Raw genomic sequence first — 16,885 nt, 5'->3', positions numbered from 1 at the left:
AGTCACAACCAGAACTGCTAACACATTTCAGCAAAAGACTGATGGTCTTCTGTCCTGGTACCAAGGTTGCATTGTATAAATGGCCAACAAAAAAAAACACAAATTAGAAAGTTGGCAACGTTTTGTATCCAGGAGTACTTTGGCAAGAAAACCATTAACCTTTGCTGCAACAGCACAATCAAGCCTGTATTTCATCATGATTGTTATTCAAAACACCTTCCAATTAAATAAATTGTTCAGCAGCTCACAAGATTCATAGATCCGAACGTTCTCAAATAGCTGCTGAGATACCTGCCTGCCTGAGAAAGAAATAAAATTAAATAGTAGCTGAAGAGAATCATTGTTGGTCATGCAATAAAGGCCAGTGGCTGGTCCCAAGGAACTGTAGTAACTTTAGATCTGTCTGCAAGTGCCTTTCAGCAAGTACAAAAGAAAAAGAGTTTTGTCTGATTGCAAGGTCTGCTTAGACAAACTGTCTTTGATGTAACAAGGTCATTCCATTACCAAAAGGCTTAACTCCTGAGAACTCCAAGTATCCAAAACGTTTCGTCTTTTTTTAAAAACAAAAAGTTCATTCAAAAAAAAATTCAATTAGTTGTGAGTCCCTCCTTAACAATTAAATGAAAATGTCTTTTGGTGGTTGCCAAGCCTTCGGTAATAGAACTTTTTCCCACAGCAGATATCTAGAATTAGTGTCAATCACTGATGGTCAGAGTGTAAAGAGAGTAGTTTTTTTTTTGAACTACTTCCAACAAAGCCCAGGGTGACTGTCAGAGGCAATATTCCGCTCCTAAACAAGCTCCCACTGATTTTTCAATGTCCCATCAAGAAAGGCTAGATAGTTTGAGTCTGTGTCACTTAGAGTTTAGAAGAATGAGGATTGACCTTATTCAAGCATATAAGGTCTTGAGGGGGCTTGACAGAATGGATGTTGGGATGTTTCCACTAGTGGGAGAGTCACAGACAAGGGGACAGAGCTGCAAAATAAGGAGCCGGCCATTTAAAACTGAGGTGCGTTGGAATTTCTTGCATCAGAGGGCGGTGATTCTCTGGAATTCTCTGCCCCCCAGGGTGGTGGAGGCCAGATCAGTAGATATACTTAAGGTGGAGACAGATAAATGTTTGAAAGATCGGGGAATTGAGGGTTATGGGGAGGCCTGGATAGATCAGTCATGATTACAATAAATGGCAGGACAGACTTGAGGGGCTGAGGGCCTCCTCCTGCTCCTATCTTCCAGTGTTGTTGTGATTCCTTACCTTAGTTGACGAGTGTGGGTAGCTCTCTCACCCTTAAGGAGGAACTACTGGTTTTATGTCCTGCTCCTGAGACACAACTTCAAAAAGTAGCTGGGGTAAAAGATCAGCATGAGCTCATGGAATGACGGGACCCACACGGGAGGCCTCGTGGTCTGCACCTGCTTCTATTCCTTATGTTCTCATCCAGACAGAAACTTGCTCAGCTCTGCGCTGTTGGTGGTGCTGTATCTTGGATGACTGTTAACCTGAGCTCCCATCCCTTCATGTATGTAGAGGATCTCGCTGCATGATTTCAAGTTGATTGTCGGTGCTTTCTTTGCCAGTATGGGTATTTCTCGATCTCTGACTATTCAGTTTACAAATTTTTGCTTCGAGGCCATTGACTCTTTATAAAACTTTATTAATACAGCACGGTAACAAGCCCTTCCGGCCCAACGACCCCACACTGCCCAATTACACACATGTTAACCTACTAACCCGTACGTCTTTGGAATGTGGGAGGAAATCGGAACACCCGGAGGAAACTCACACAGTCACGGGGGGACGTACAAACTCCTTACAGACAGCGACCGTAATTGAACCCCGATCACTGGCGCTGTAATAGCGTTATGCTAACCGCTACACTACCGTGCCACTCATTGGGCTATGTGTCTTCAGTTTACAAATTTCAGTCTAACAAATAGCTACACCTCTCCGTGCGTTGGAGTACATTGTACCAAAACTGTAAAGTATAGGAGAGTGACTCAGCACATGGGGAGCAGGGAGGGGAACAGAGGACATGATGGTGGAATGCAGGAGTAAGGGAAACAGAATCAGAATCTGTAACCTCCGCACTCGGTCATTTACTTCAGTTTGACTTTTTCACTCTATTGTTTCGATGTACAACATTTTGCTTAGGAGAATGTTTTCCAGGAACTCATCCTTTCATGAATCAAGAAGTATCTGTATCTATGTTCGACCAATATCAATACAGCAGTTACCTGTTTCTTTCATGATTGTTATGGGAGCTTGCTGTGTGTGAAACTTGCTGCCTCATTTCCTACTAACAACACTGTAAAGCTCCTCATTCCTCGTGGAACTGTGGGGACTTCCTGTAGAGGTAAAACTGGAAGGCCATCTGCCTCCGCTGCCTAACATCCAAGTATGGAGGCCCCCCTCTTTGCATTAACTCAGCAGCAACTGTTGTGGGACTGCTACAGTGCATCTCTGGGTATGAAAGGGAGAATCTGGCAGGGCGCCCTGCTCCTGATTGCTATCCAGTGATTGAAGGCGAACAATTATGTTCTATGACATGCTTTGTGAGAAGAGGACTGAGTTTGGCTGGGATGGCTCTTATCAGATGAACAGTTGATGGTCAGGGCAGGAGGTGTATAATTTGTGGGATGTATAACTGGCAGGTGTATAATGAGTTGCATAATGTTTTGTGGCAATGTCTCAGTCAACGCCTCACTGTCTACACTCAGGCTAACAGAACAGCATAGTTTGTAAAGTATAGGAGAGTGACTCAGCACATGGGGAGCAGGGAGGGGAACAGAGGACATGATGGTGGAATGCAGGAGTAAGGGAAACAGAATCAGAATCTGTAACCTCCGCACTCGGTCATTTACTTCAGTTTGATTTTTTTGAGTAAACCATTCAACTTGACTCCAGATGCGACCTGCAGATTCATGCCATGTCAGTGTATGTTCCCAGATTAAAAAACTTAAGCGAAAACCAGCAGATAATTCCACCAGGCAGCACAATTGAATAGAGTTACCACATGGCTCGAGCCACTGGGTGATATAGAGGGCTGAGCTTATTCAAGCCAAAAGCTCAAAACAGCCTCAGAGGAGCTGAAAGCACTATCAAAGACTCAGATAGTGAGTAAATTACGTGGATAGTTATTTGTTTATGGTTTTATTTTGGGGCGGCACAGTGGTGTAGCGGTTAGCATAACGCTATTACAGCGCCAGCGTCCCGGGTTCAATTCCAGCCACTGTCTGTAAGGAGTTTGTACGTTCTCCCCGTGTCTGCTGAGTTTCCTCCGGGTGCTCTGGTTTCCTCCCACGTTCCAATGACGTCCGGGTTAGGAAGTTGTGGGCATGCTATGTTGGCGCCAGAAGTGTGGCAACACTTGCAGGCTGCCCCCAGAACACTCTACGCAGAAAGATGCATTTCACTGTGTGTTTCGATGTACATGTGACTAATAAAGAAATCTTATCTTATTTATCAAATGCTATTAAGTCCAAGGATCCCTGAACTTGGCAGCCTAGTAATACATGAATGATAGAGAAATGGAGGACTATGTGGGAGGAAAGAGTTAGCTAGATCTTGGAGCAGGATAAGATGTCAGCACAACATTGTGGGCTGAAGAGCCTGTACTGTGCTGTAATGTTCTATGTTCTATGTAAGATAAGGTGGTGAAAAAGGCATGCTGGAATTGGAATTGGATTGTCACGTGTAGCAAGGTACGGTGAAAAACTTGTCTTGCATACCGTTCATACAGATCAATTCATTACACAGTGCATTGAGGTAGTACAAGGTAAAACAATAAGAAAATGTAGAATATAGTGTAACAGCTACAGAGAAAGTACAGTGCAGGTAGACAAAAAATGTGCAGTGCAAGTAGGCAAGAAAGAATACTTGCCTTTATTGGTGAGGCATAGAATAAAATAGCAGGGAGGTTATGTTGCAATTTTATAAAACGGTTAAGCCATAGCTAGAATACCGTATACATTTTTGGTCACCACAGCAGGGGAAGGATGTGATTGCAGTGGAGAGGGTGCTGAAGTGATTCACCAGAAAGTTGCCTGGGATGGAGCATTTCAGTTATGAGGAGAGATTGGGTTTGTTTTCCTTGGACCAGGGGAGGCTGATCCAGATATACAAAACTCTGAGGGACATAGATAAAGGGGAGATCAGGAAACTTTTCCTCATTGCAGAAGTATCAAAAACCAGAGGGTATAGACTTAGGATTAAGGCAAGAGGTTTAGAGGAGATCTGAGGAAGAACTCGTTCACCCAGAGTGTGCTGGGAGTTTGGAACTTACTGGGTGTTGGAGGCAGGTGCTCTCACAGCACAGGAAAGGTTGCAAAAAAAAGATTCACGAGGATGTTGCCAGGACTGGAGGGCTTGAGTTATAAGGAGAGGGTGTATAGACTGGGACTTTTTTTTACCCTGGAGCATAGGAGGCTGAGGGATGACCTTATAGAAGTATGTAAGATTGTGAGGGGTGTAGATGAGGTGGATTTTCCCAGGGCAGGGGAGTCATAGAAGGCATAGGTGAGAGGGGAAAGATTTAAAAGAGATATAGAGTCATAGAGTCATACAGGATGGAAACAGGCCCTTCGGCCCAAACCATCCATGCTGACTGTGTTGCCCAGCGAGCTGAGAGGCAACTTTTTCACACAGAGGGTGGTCGGTAGATGGAACGAGTTGTCCTAGGAAGCTGTAGGCAGGCACAATTACAATGTTTAAAAGACATTTAGACAGGTGTATGGATAGGAAAGGATTAGATGGATATGTGTTAAATGCAGACAAATGGGACTAGCTTGGATGGACATCTAGTTTGGCATGGACAAGTTGGGCTGAAGGGCCTGTGTCCATGCTGTATGACTCTGTAAGTCTATAAATCTATGAGGATGCAGATAAAAGTCAACAGCCTTGTGTGGGCCAGGAGGCACAGAAAGGCTATTCTGGGCAAAGACAGCAGATTTCCTTCCCTGAAGATGTCAGTGAACCAGTTGACGTTTTACGATAGTTTCATGTTACCATTACTAATTGACAGGGTAAATAAACTGGAGAATTTAGGTGATCAAATTATAAGTCTAGCTATGCCAGGTAGAAACAAAACCCTTCCATCAGCAGGTTATGAAGAGATGGCACAGTGTTGCTTAAGGCACTGAACTCTTTCAGGCAGTCAAAAGGGAAACTCTACTTTGGAAGCCAGGATGACAAATTAAATGGAGCAGGGGAAACAGCAGGGGGTAATGGGATAGAGCTGCAAAAGTTATGAATTACAGGACAAAGTCTGGGATCAAGGTTGAATTTTCCAGATGTTTCCCAGCTATTGACTCCAGGTTTTCTCTGTGCTCACACCTGTTCCAGGAATTTAGGTGGCTACAGAGGGAGCGAGCTCAGTCATAGTGCTCTATGCATTTGAAGTATGGGCCACACTTAATGCATGAGCAGTTATATTTCTGCCCACCATTTCTTTGTATTAGTGTGTGTAACATCTACCTGCCATTTGTCAGAGTGATTGAAAAAATGAGCTTCACATTGTTGCTGGCAATGCATTGGAGCTTTACAAATTTTTCTGGCATTCTGCTAAAGGCCACAGCACTGTTCTGGTCAATCCACCTTCTATGCTGGTTACAAGATTTTATTGTGTGGGGACGTGGGGGTGGGGTTCAAAGGAACAATTCGATATTGATGTGTTGAAAAATGAGCAGTGAATCTAGTTGTCTACACAAAATTAATACACACAATGGCGCAGCTGGTGGAGCTGCTGCCTCACAGCTCCAGAGACCCGGGTTCGATCCTGACCTCGGCTGCTGTTTAGTGTGAAGTTTGCATGTTCTCCCTGTGTGACCACGTGGGATTTCTCCGGGTACTCCGGTTTCCTCCCACAGCCCAAAAACATGTGGGCTGGTAGTTTAATTGGCCTAAGTAAATTGCCCCTAATGTGTAGATAGTGGGAGAATCTGAGGGAATTGTTGGGAATGTGGGGAGAATAAAAAATGGGATTAATATGGTCTAGTGTAATTGAGTGCTTGATGGTCAGCTCAGACTCAAGTGGGGAGAAGGTAAGTTGGTTTATTATTGTCAAATATACCAAGGTACAGTGAAAAAATGCCATCCATACAGATCACTTCACGTCAGAAAATTGAGGTAGTGCAAGGGAAAACAATAACAGAATGCAGAATAAGGTGTTACAGTTACAGAGGAAGTGCAGTGCAGGCAGACAATAAGGTGCAAGGCCATAACAAGGTAGGTTGTGAGGTCAAGACAGTATGTCCCAGGATTAAGGTCTCCAAATGTGTCCCAACTGAGCTCAGCCATGACTCGTCTTCTGTGAGTCTTCAATCTCCACTCAGTTCCCTCTCAAAGCATTTTGGTTCTCAACTTCACAAAGATCTGCTGCTAGTATAAATCTATATTGAACTTTCTCTCTGAAGTAGGCTCAGAGACCTCAGGTTAATATTGAGCAAATTGTCAATAACTTCCTTCTCACTGGGAATGCAAAGAATGTTTGATGCAGCTAGGCTTCTGTCTGTGAAAAAGTTTCCTCATCAGTTGGTTGCTGAGGAGCCAGTCCATCCATAACCAGCAGTTCAAACGTGTCAACGTTTTAAACTTAGAAGCATCAAAAATTTACAACCCAGAGGAGGCCATTTAGTCCATTGTGCCTATTGAAAAGGAGCTACCCAGCTTAACAAGTACATAGTTCCAAGAAAGTGGTGGGACAGGTAGACGAGGGTGGTGAAGAAGGTGTATGTATGCTTTGGGGGCATTTACAGTAGCCAATTAAAATCTGGGATGTGGGAGGAAACCGGAGAGCCCAGGGGAAACCCACACAGTCACAGGGAGAACATGCAAACTCCACACAGACAGCACCGGAGGTCAGGACTGAACCTGTGTCTAGAGCCCTGTAGCAGGAGCTCGACTGTCTGCACCTCTCTGTCACTCATCGACCTACAGGCCACAGCTCTGCAAGCACACATCCAAGTGCAGTTTAAAGTGTAATGGGGGTCTCTGCCTCTACTATTCTCTCGGGCAATGAGTTCCTAATTCCTACCACCCTCTGTCCTTACTTATCCTGAGAAACTGTTGGAATTGGAATTGGAATTGGTTTATTATTGTCACATGTACCGAGGTACAGTGAAAAACTTGTCTTGCATACAGTTCTTACAGATCAGTTCATTACACAGTGCATTGAGGTAGTGCAAGGTAGAATTTAGATTTAAAAGAGTAGAACGATTATAATAGAAATAATAAGAGGATCCTCAGAGAGCAGCTTGCAACAATTCACCACACTCCAGTGGCAAAACTATCAGAGGATCATTGAGATTTACAGCATTGAAGGAGAACACTTAGCCCATTGTGTCCATGACAGATTTCTTAAAGAGCAGCTGATTATCCTGAATACGGTGTGTCGATAATTATTTATTCAAAAGACCTGTGGTGAGATGGAAGTGACAGAGTGTCCTCATCCTATCCCATTAGGTCACGTTGTTTCGATCATGGGGCGCAAGAGGTCATTCCCTCTCATCAATTCACAGGATTACAGTGCCAGGAATCAAGCGGAGAGACAGGCCGTCAACTTTGTTGTACAAGGTAAGAACAAATTAAGCCTGGCCCTGTGGTATTTGGTCCCGATGCCTGACCTGAAAACACAACCCTGGACAAATATTCTCTGCATCTTCCACCTCTACCTCAACCACACTTCATGAACTTAAAGGAGAAACAAGCTATATTTTTACAACGTGACGCAACCTTACTCTTTATAACATCGATTCATAGAACATAAAACACTACAGCACAGTACAGGCCCTTCGGCCCACAACGTTGTGCCGACATTTTATCCTGCTCTAAGATCTATCTAACCCTTCCCTCCCACATAGCCCCCCATTTCTCTATCATTCATATGTCTATCTAAGAGTCTCTTAAATGTCCCTAATGTATCTGCCCCCACAACCTCCGCTGCAGTGCATTCCTCGCACCCACCACTCTGTATAAAAAACTTACCCCTGACATCTCCCTTATACCTTCCTCCAATCACCTTGAAGTTATGTCCCATCGTGTGAGCCATTGTCACCCTGGGAAAAAGTCTCTGACTGTTCTCTCGATCTATGCCTCTTATCATCTTGTACACCTCTATCAAGTCACCTCTCATCCTTCTTCTCTACAAAGAGAAAAGCCCTAGCTCACTCAACCTATCCTCATGACATGCTCTCCAATCCAGGCAGCATCCTGGTAAATCTCCTCTGTACCCTCTCTAAAGCTTCCACATCCTTCCTATAATGAGGCAACCAGAACTGAACACAATGCTCCAAGTGTGGTCTGACCAGAGTTCTATACAGCTACAACATTACCTCACGGCTCTTGAACTCAATACCCCGACCAATGAAGGCCAACACACCATACGCCTTCTTAACAACCCTGTCGACCTGCACAGCAACCTTAAGGGATATATGGACGTGGACCCCAAGATCCCTCTGTTCTTCAACACTGCTGAGAGTCCTGCCATTAACCTTGCATTCTGCCTTCAAATTCGATCTCCCGAAGTGTATCACTTCACCGTTTAAGGTGAGAGGGGAAAGATTTAAAGGGAACCTGAGGGGCAACTTTTTCACACAGGGGGTGGTGGGTATGTGGGACGAGCTGCCAGAGGAAGTGGTAGAGGTGGGTACAGTTTAAGAGACATTTGGACAGGTACATGGATAGGAAAGGTTTAGAGGGATATGGGCCAACTGCAGGCAAATGGGATAGGTATCTTGGCTATCATGGATGAGTTGGGCCGAAGGGCCTGTTTCCGTGCTGTATATCTCTATGAATCTATGGGTAGGTGGTGGGAAGTTGCCAAATGAGGCAGAAACCTGCCTTTTGTTGCTAACAATGTCATTGCACATTCCGTACTCATGGATCCAATGAGACAGGCAGTGCAGAGCTGAAAGCAATCAATGGCTGATGTTCTCATGTGTATTTCATGCTGGCAACCAGAGGTAAATTTCTCTCTTCTTGTCTCCAGTTAGGGTTTGAGTCTCACTCTTGCCCCGGGTGTATCCATTCACTTTGCACACTTCATGTTCAGACAGTACAACAAGATTAAGGCCACTCTTCCTCCCACAGGGCGCGCAGGGTTAAGTTAAAAAATGGGTATTTATTTCAAGCATTTCTTAAATATTCTGTGTCCAGTTCTGGTCGCCCCATTATAGGAAGGATGTGGAGGCATTGGAAAGGGTGCAGAGGAGATTTACCAGGATGCTGCCTGGTTTGGAGAGTATGGATTGTGAGGAGAGACTAAGGGAGCTAGGGCTTTACTCTTTGGAGAGAAGGAGGATCAGGGGAGACATGATAGAGGTGTACAAAATATTAAGAAGAATAGATAGAGTAGACAGCCAGAGCCTCTTTCCCAGGGCACCAATGCTCAATACAAGAGGGCATGGCTTTAAAGTAATGGAAGTTCAAGGGAGATATCAGAGGGAGGTTTTTCACCCAGAGAGTGGTTGGTGCATGGAATGCGCTGACTGGGGCTGTGGTGGAGGCAGGTACATTGGTCAAGTTCAAGAGATTGTTAGAGAAGCATATGGAGGAATTTAAAATAGAGGGATATGTGGGAAGAAGGGGTTAGGTAGTCTTAGGTGAGGTTTAAAGGTCGGCACAACATGGTGGGCCGAAGGGCCTGTATTGTGCTGTACTGTTCTATGGTTCTATGGTATTCTATGAAGAAACTCCTGTGATATCTTTCATTTTATTCAAACAATAAAACATCACAGACATTAGGGTGGTAACCCTAATCTTCAGCTGTCTATCATATCAGAAACCTCCTCGGCTGGAAATAGCGAGAATTACTTAACAGATTGCTTTGTGCATATTTCAGTGGGAAAGGGAACCCCTTCACATTAAGTGGGGCAATACCAGTGTGACAATAACAGGCATAGAGGCTTCACTTGGACCAACTCAATGTTTGTCCAATAATAGGGGCAGTAGTCTGCAGTCTGAAGCAGTTGAGATGGCCTGATACTGTGTGTTTGGCTGTGTAGCTGCTGCTCTGTACACTAACACTGTTTCCCATGTGTCATTGTTTGTACAGGTTCTGCAGCTGATATATGTAAGATGGCAATGATAAAGATTTTCATGAGTGTTGCCTCATCCTCCTCTCTTACAGCAAGGTAGGGATCCTTACACAGAGAACAACTGCACCATATCCTTGCTTTATTCCTACTGTTGTAATAAAATCCAAAAAATGCCCCATCAATGAAGTAGAGGCAGTGTAAGGAAAATTCACCAGATTGATTTCTCAGATGAGACCTTGTCCTGAGGACTTTGGAAATTGACCTACAAATGATTAATAAATCTGGAATTAAAATCAGCATCTGTAGTGCTGAAGGTGAAACTGCCTGATTGACCAAAAGGGCATCCGGCTCACCAACGTCCCTTTAATATTTATTATCGGAATCAGGTTTATTATCACTGACGTATAAGACAAGACAAAGGAGCAGAAGTCGGCCATTCGGCCCATCGAGTCTGCTCCGCCATTCTATCATGAGCTGATCCATTCTCCCATTTAGCCCCACTCCCCCACCTTCTCACCATAACCTTTGATGCCCTGGCTACTTAGATACCTATCAATCTCTGCCTTAAATACACCCAATGACTTTGCCTCCACAGCCGCCCGTGACAACAAATTCCACAGATTCACCACTCTCTGCCTAAAGAAATTTCTCTGCATCTCTGTTCTGAATGGGTGCCCTTCAATCCTGAAGTTGTGCTCTCTTGTACTAGACTCCCCTACCATGGGAAACAACTTCGCTACATCTATTCTGTCCAGGCCTTTTAACATTCGAAATGTTTCTATGAGGTCCCCCCTCATTCTTCTGAACTCCAAGGAGTATAGCCCAAGAGTCGTCAAACATTCCTCATATGTTAACCCTCTCATTCCTGGAATCATTCTAGTGAATCTTCTCTGAACCGTCTCCAACGTCAGCACATCCTTTCTTAAATAAGGAGCCCAAAACTGCACACAGTAGTCGTGAAATTTGTTATTTGTAGTTTTGCGGCAGCAGTACAGTGCAAGACATAAAAATTACTATAAGTTACAAAAATAAATAAATAGTGCAAAAGAGGAATAACGAGGTAGTGTTCATGGGTTCATGGACCGTTCAGAAATCTGATGGCAGAGGGGAAGAAGCTGTTCCTGAAATGAGTGTGGGTGTTCAGGCTCCTGTACCTCCTGTACTGTGGTAGTAACGTGAAGAGGGCATGTCCCAGATGGTGAGGGTCCTTAGTGATGGATGCCACCTCCTTGAGACACCACCTCTTGAAGATATCCTCGGTGGCAGGGAGGGTTGTGTCCGCAATGGAGCTGACTGAGTCTACAACCCTCTGCAGCCTCTCTCGATCCTGCACATTGGAGCCTCCGTACCAGGCGGTGATGCAACCAGTCAGAATGCTCTCCACTGTACATCTGTAGAAATCTGCAAGGGTCTTTGGTGACATACCAAATCTCCTCAAACTCCTAATGAAGTAGAGCTGCTGGTATTTTCGGTATGTGGACATCACTGTGGCAGGCATGGTAGTGTAGCAGTTAGTGTAACGCCATTACAGCGCCAGCCACCCGGGTTCAATTCCGGCCACTGTCTGTAAGGAGTTTGTATGTTCTCCCCATGTCTGCGTGGGTTTCCTCCGGGTGATCTGGTTTCCTCCCACATTCCAAAGACGTACGGGTTAGGAAGTTGTGGGCACGTTATGTTGGCGCCAGAAGCGTGGCGACACTTGCGGGCTGCCCCCCCCCCAGAACACTCTATGCAAACAATGTATTTCACTGTGTGTTTCGATGTACATGCGACTAATAAAGAAATCTTATCCTACCTTACCTTATCACTGGCCAGACCAGCATTTATTGTCCATCCTTAATTGGCTTTGAGGTGGTGATGGTGAGTCTGAATCTTTTTCCCAGGGTAGAAATGTCAAGTATTGGAGGACATTCATTAAAGGTGAGAGGGGGAAAGTTTAAAAGAGATGTGTGGGACAAGTTTTTTTTACACATAGTGTAGTAGGTGCCTGGAACAGGCTGCCAGGGGTAGTTGGTGGAAGCAGATACAATAGTACTGTTTAAGAGGCTGTTCGATAAACATCAAAGGTTCATCAAAGGTTACGGCAAGAAGGCAGGAGAATGGGGTTAAGAGGGAAAAAAACATTAGCCATGATCAAATGGCAGAGCAGACTCGATGGGCTGAATGGCCTAATTCTGCCCCTATCTCTTATGATCTTATGATAGACACACTCAATGAATGGAGGGATAGGGGTCACGTGCAGGCAGAAGAGATTGTTTAATTCAGCATTGTGTTCAGCACAGACATTGTGGGCTGGAGGGTTTATTTCTGTGCTGTACTGTTATATCTAACTATCTATAGAAGGGTAGGGCCCTAATGTGAGCAAATGCTGCCCAGATGCTGCCAGAATTTGAGGGACTGAGTTATAGGAAGAGGTTGGACAAGCTAGGACTTTATTCCTTAGAGACTGAGAGGTGATCTTACAGAGGTGTATGAAGTCATGAGGGGCGTAGATAGGGTGAATGCACTCTTGACCTCACAATCTACCTCGTCATGACCTTGAACCTTATTGTCTACCTGCACTGCACTTATTTTCTCTGTAGCTGTGACACTTTACTCTGCAGTCTGTATTGTTTTACCCTGTACTACCTCAATGCACTGTGTAATGAACTGATCTGTACGAACGGTATACAAGGCAAGTTTTTCACTCTACCTCGGTACAAGTGACAATAATAAACCAATACCATTACCAATTCAGAGTTGGGGTTTTAAGAACTAGAGGGCATAGGTTTCAGGTGAGAGGGGAAAAATTTGAGAAGAATTTGAGGGGCAACTTTTTTACACAGAGGGTGGTATCCATGTGGAACGAGCTGCCAGAGGAAGTGGTTGAGGGAGGTACAATAACAGCATTTAAAAGACAGTTGGACAGGTACATGGATTGGAAAAGTTTAGAAGGTTATGGGCCAAATGCTGGCAAATGAGACTTGCTTGGATGGGGCACCTTGGTGAGCATGGACCAGTTGGACAGAAGGGCCCGTTTCTGTGCTGTACATTTCTATGACTTAGTAGTCATAGAAATGTACAGTTGCATGTTTAACACACTCAACAGAGAACAAATTTTCTGTAATGAATAGAAAATTGTATCCATAATTGCCCTAACTGAGTGCCATGCCAAGACATTTCAGAAGGTAGTTAAGAGTTAACTACCTCGGTGGCTCTAGAGCCACACACAGACCAGACAAGGTAAGGATGACAGATTTCTTGCCTGAAGGACATTTGTGTACAAGAGGGTTTTATTTTGAAACAATTTCATCATCACAGTTATTGACAAGAGCTTTTTATTCCAAGTTTGAACTTAAATTCCCCAATTCAAACATCTCCCTGGATCAATAGACCTGGCCTTTATGTACCAGTCCTGTAACAACTGCAGCTGGTGATGTCTGGACTGTTCAGTACCTTCCAAGGCCATGCTGGCGTTGCTGATCAGTACAAGCAGGTTGTAGCCCAGTGTGAGTAGAAGCATACAGAAGGGAACTGGTCTCCTTACAAGCTAAGAACCCCTAACAAGCCTCTCAGGGTTTTGCAAGTATTAACAATTATATATTGCTATGCACTAGAATACTATCTCTGACACATCACCTGATGTAATAGAAGGCTCACAAGTCTTCTGTACAGCCTCTGATTTTCTTAGAGCTCCTTTTCCAGCTCCTCCAATACTAAAATAACCCATTTGACTAAGTCTCCCATTTCTGACAATTCACAACGTTACTCTCCTCCACCCCTTCCCTTCACCTCTTTATACTAGTTACCTCCCCTCTATGACTGTAGCATTGTATACCACAGTAACCTCACAAATAACTACCAAACAGATTACCTGATTATTATTTAATTGTTGTGTACAGTAATGGGAGCTTGCTGCTTAATTTGGATGCAGATTTAATTTGATCTGAATTTCCTCCAACAATGACCACACTTTGGAAGTAGCAAAACGGAGACACAAGAGACTGCCGATGCTGGAATCTGGAGCAACACGCAAGATGCTGGAGGAACTCAACGGGTCAGGCAGCATCTGTGGAGGGAAATGGATGGTCGACATTTGGGGTCGAGACCCTTCATCGGGACTGGAAGGTAGAGAGGAGATGGAGGGCACCTCCATCTGCCCATCACCCACATACTCCTCCCACTGGGTCCCCCTCACCCCCCCCCCCTGTTCCCCTCTGCCCTCCCCATCCCCACCTCCCTTATTTGGTTCCATGCTCCACCTTCCTCTCCTATTAGATTCCACCATCTGCAACCCTTTAGCGCCTCCACCTATCACCTCCCAGCCTCTGTCGCAATTCCCACTCTCCCCTCCTCCACCTGCCAATCACCCCTCCTCACCTGGACCCACCTATCGCCTGCCAGCTCTTGCTCCACCCCTTCCCTTCACCTCTTTATACTGGTTCCCTCCCCTCCAGTCCAGATGAAGGGTCTTCTACACAAAACATTGACCATCCAGTCCCCTCTACAGATGCTGCCTGACCCACTGACCTCCCCCAGCACCTTGTTTGCTTCTACACTTTGGAAGCATGTCATTGGCTGTTAAGTGTTTTGGAAAACCCTGAGCTCAGGAAGCTATAGAAATGCAATTCTGAGTTCTTTCTCTGCTTCCAAATCTTTAGTGTGATTACAGTAGGTTGCTCCATTTTTAATCCAAACAAAGAATTTAGGGCATTGAAATTTAATTCCATTGCTGTCGTTGGCACAATTAGTTTGTGTAAGACTGATGAAATTGTGTATCTGATGATCAGACTCAGCACTGACAACAGAGGCAGTGAGAACTCTTTGAAATTTATGACTAACCAGTCCTAATGCCGGCAGATCCCATCTCCTCACCACTCCATGCAGAGAGGATGATGCCGTTTTACTCTGGAGCACTTCTAGCAGCAACTCAGTAGGAGGTGACCCAGAGATCTCCTCCGTGCAGTTACCTCATGCACACGTGGGGGGGGGGGGGGGCCGGGGTTTCTGTATTCTGGGTAGGGTCAGTGAAGCGAAGAAGTGGTTTTTGCATGGGCAGTTGGAAGAATCAACAGCATAATGGGAGACATTCCTGAGAATGGTTCACCACAGGATCTGCACCAGAGCCTTCTGGTGATTTACAATCTGTCTAGAAAGCACTGAGTGAGTAAAAGAGAAAAAGCAACTTCAGCCTGTAGGAAGTTGTTACTAAGCAAGATACCGGACATTAAAGAGCTCTCTGTTTAATTGCATAAGGAAAAAGAAATGAAATTGTGCAGCTAATGCTTGCATTGGATTGGTAAATGATTTTTAATCCTTATTTTCCCACTTCACCAATTATTTGGGGGAATTTCATAACCTGTGCTACAGTTGCCACTTTGTGGGATTATTTCATTCCTTAAATCAGTTGCTTGGAACTTCGTACCATTTACTGCACTGCATTAAATGCACACACTGTGTTCTCCCAAATGCAGAGAGGTGTCCACCAAAGTGACCCTGGACTTCCAGTCATTTTAATTCTCCATCCCACTTCTACTCTTAATCTGTTCCAACAAAGCTCGAGGATCACCTCCTGACTTGGCACACTCAGCAATCATTTCAACAATTTCAGATCATCAGCTTTGCATCTCACATTTCTGGCATTCAGTTATTTTTCTCTCTTCTGGTGTTTCAGCTTTCATTCATCACCTCCCTTTCACACCTCCCCCAAACACACCGTTTGTTATTTATCAGTGTTCACCTTCCTCAGCCGGTACCATCACCACCTCTCCAAGTGTCCTCCCAACACACATCTTCCTGTTATATTCTTTATTAATCCCCCTTTCCCCTTTAACTTAAAACTTCTTTTTTCTCTAATATTTGCTAATGCTGAGGAAATATTGATTCTCTTCCTCTCTCTCCATAGATGCTGCCTGACCTGCTGAATATTCCCAGCATTTTCTGTTATTATTTCGGATTTCTGGCATCTGCAGGTTTTTTGCTTTTGAATACCTTAAATTGATCTGATTTTGCACTACTATCTATTAATATGACTTTCGATCTTCCTTTAGTTCTGTGTTACTCTCCATGCATCTTTAACATTATAGTCATAGTCTTATAGCACAGAAACAGGCCCTTCGGCCCAACCGGTCCATGCCAACCAAGATTCCCATCTAAGCTAGTCCCATTTCAGAATCAGAATCAGGTTTATTATCACTGACAAATGATGTGAAATGTGTTGTTTTGTGTCAGCAGTACAGTGCAAGACATAACAACATAAAACTTTTTATAAGTTACAGATAAAATAAATAATGCAAAAGGTTCGATGCTACACATTGCAGCCTCCATACAAGGCGTTGATGCAACCAGTCAGAATGCTCTCCACCATACATCTGTAGAAATATGCCCATGTTTGGCCCAAATCCCTCTAAAGTGTTCCTTTCCATGTATCTTTTCAAGTACCTTTTAATTGTTGTTAATGTACCTGCCTCAACCACTTCCTCTGGCAGCTCATTCCACATACCTACCACTCTCTGGGTGAAAATGTTGCCCCTCAGGTTACTATTAAATCTCTCCCCTCTCACCTTAAACCTAGTCTTCTAGTTCTTGATTCCCCAACCCTGGGGAAAAGACTGTGGATATTGACTATCTATGATTTTATGTACCTCTGTAAGATTTCTCCTATGCTCCATTGAATAAAGTCCTAATCTGCTCAACCTCTCTCCATAACTCAGTCCCTCGAGTCCTGGCAATGCCTTTGTAAATCTTTTCTGCACCCTTTCTAGCTTAATGACAACTTATTATAGCAGGATGACCAAAATTGAACACAATACTCCAAATGCAGTCTCACCAACATCTTGTAGAACTGCAACATAACATCCCAGCTTCTGTAC

General features: G+C 44.3%; 1 protein-coding gene across 1 annotated transcript in view; it reads left to right on the top strand.

Moving 5' to 3' along the window:
- Positions 1-964: 964 nt before the first annotated feature.
- Positions 965-16,885, top strand: part of poln (polymerase (DNA directed) nu) — a 36,613-nt gene continuing 20,692 nt past the window's right edge. Inside the window, exons 1-3 of the mRNA XM_052020617.1 lie at positions 965-1,011; positions 7,462-7,572; positions 10,052-10,130. Of these exons, the coding sequence (XP_051876577.1) occupies positions 7,479-7,572; positions 10,052-10,130 (173 nt within the window). The 5' untranslated portion in view covers positions 965-1,011; positions 7,462-7,478. The remainder of the gene's footprint in view (positions 1,012-7,461; positions 7,573-10,051; positions 10,131-16,885) is intronic.

This window comes from Pristis pectinata, chromosome 7 (genome assembly GCF_009764475.1).
Source record: "Pristis pectinata isolate sPriPec2 chromosome 7, sPriPec2.1.pri, whole genome shotgun sequence".
Taxonomy (NCBI): Eukaryota; Metazoa; Chordata; class Chondrichthyes; order Rhinopristiformes; family Pristidae; genus Pristis; species Pristis pectinata.
Note: the sequence above shows the minus strand (reverse complement) of the source record. Positions and strands in the feature narration are given on the sequence as shown.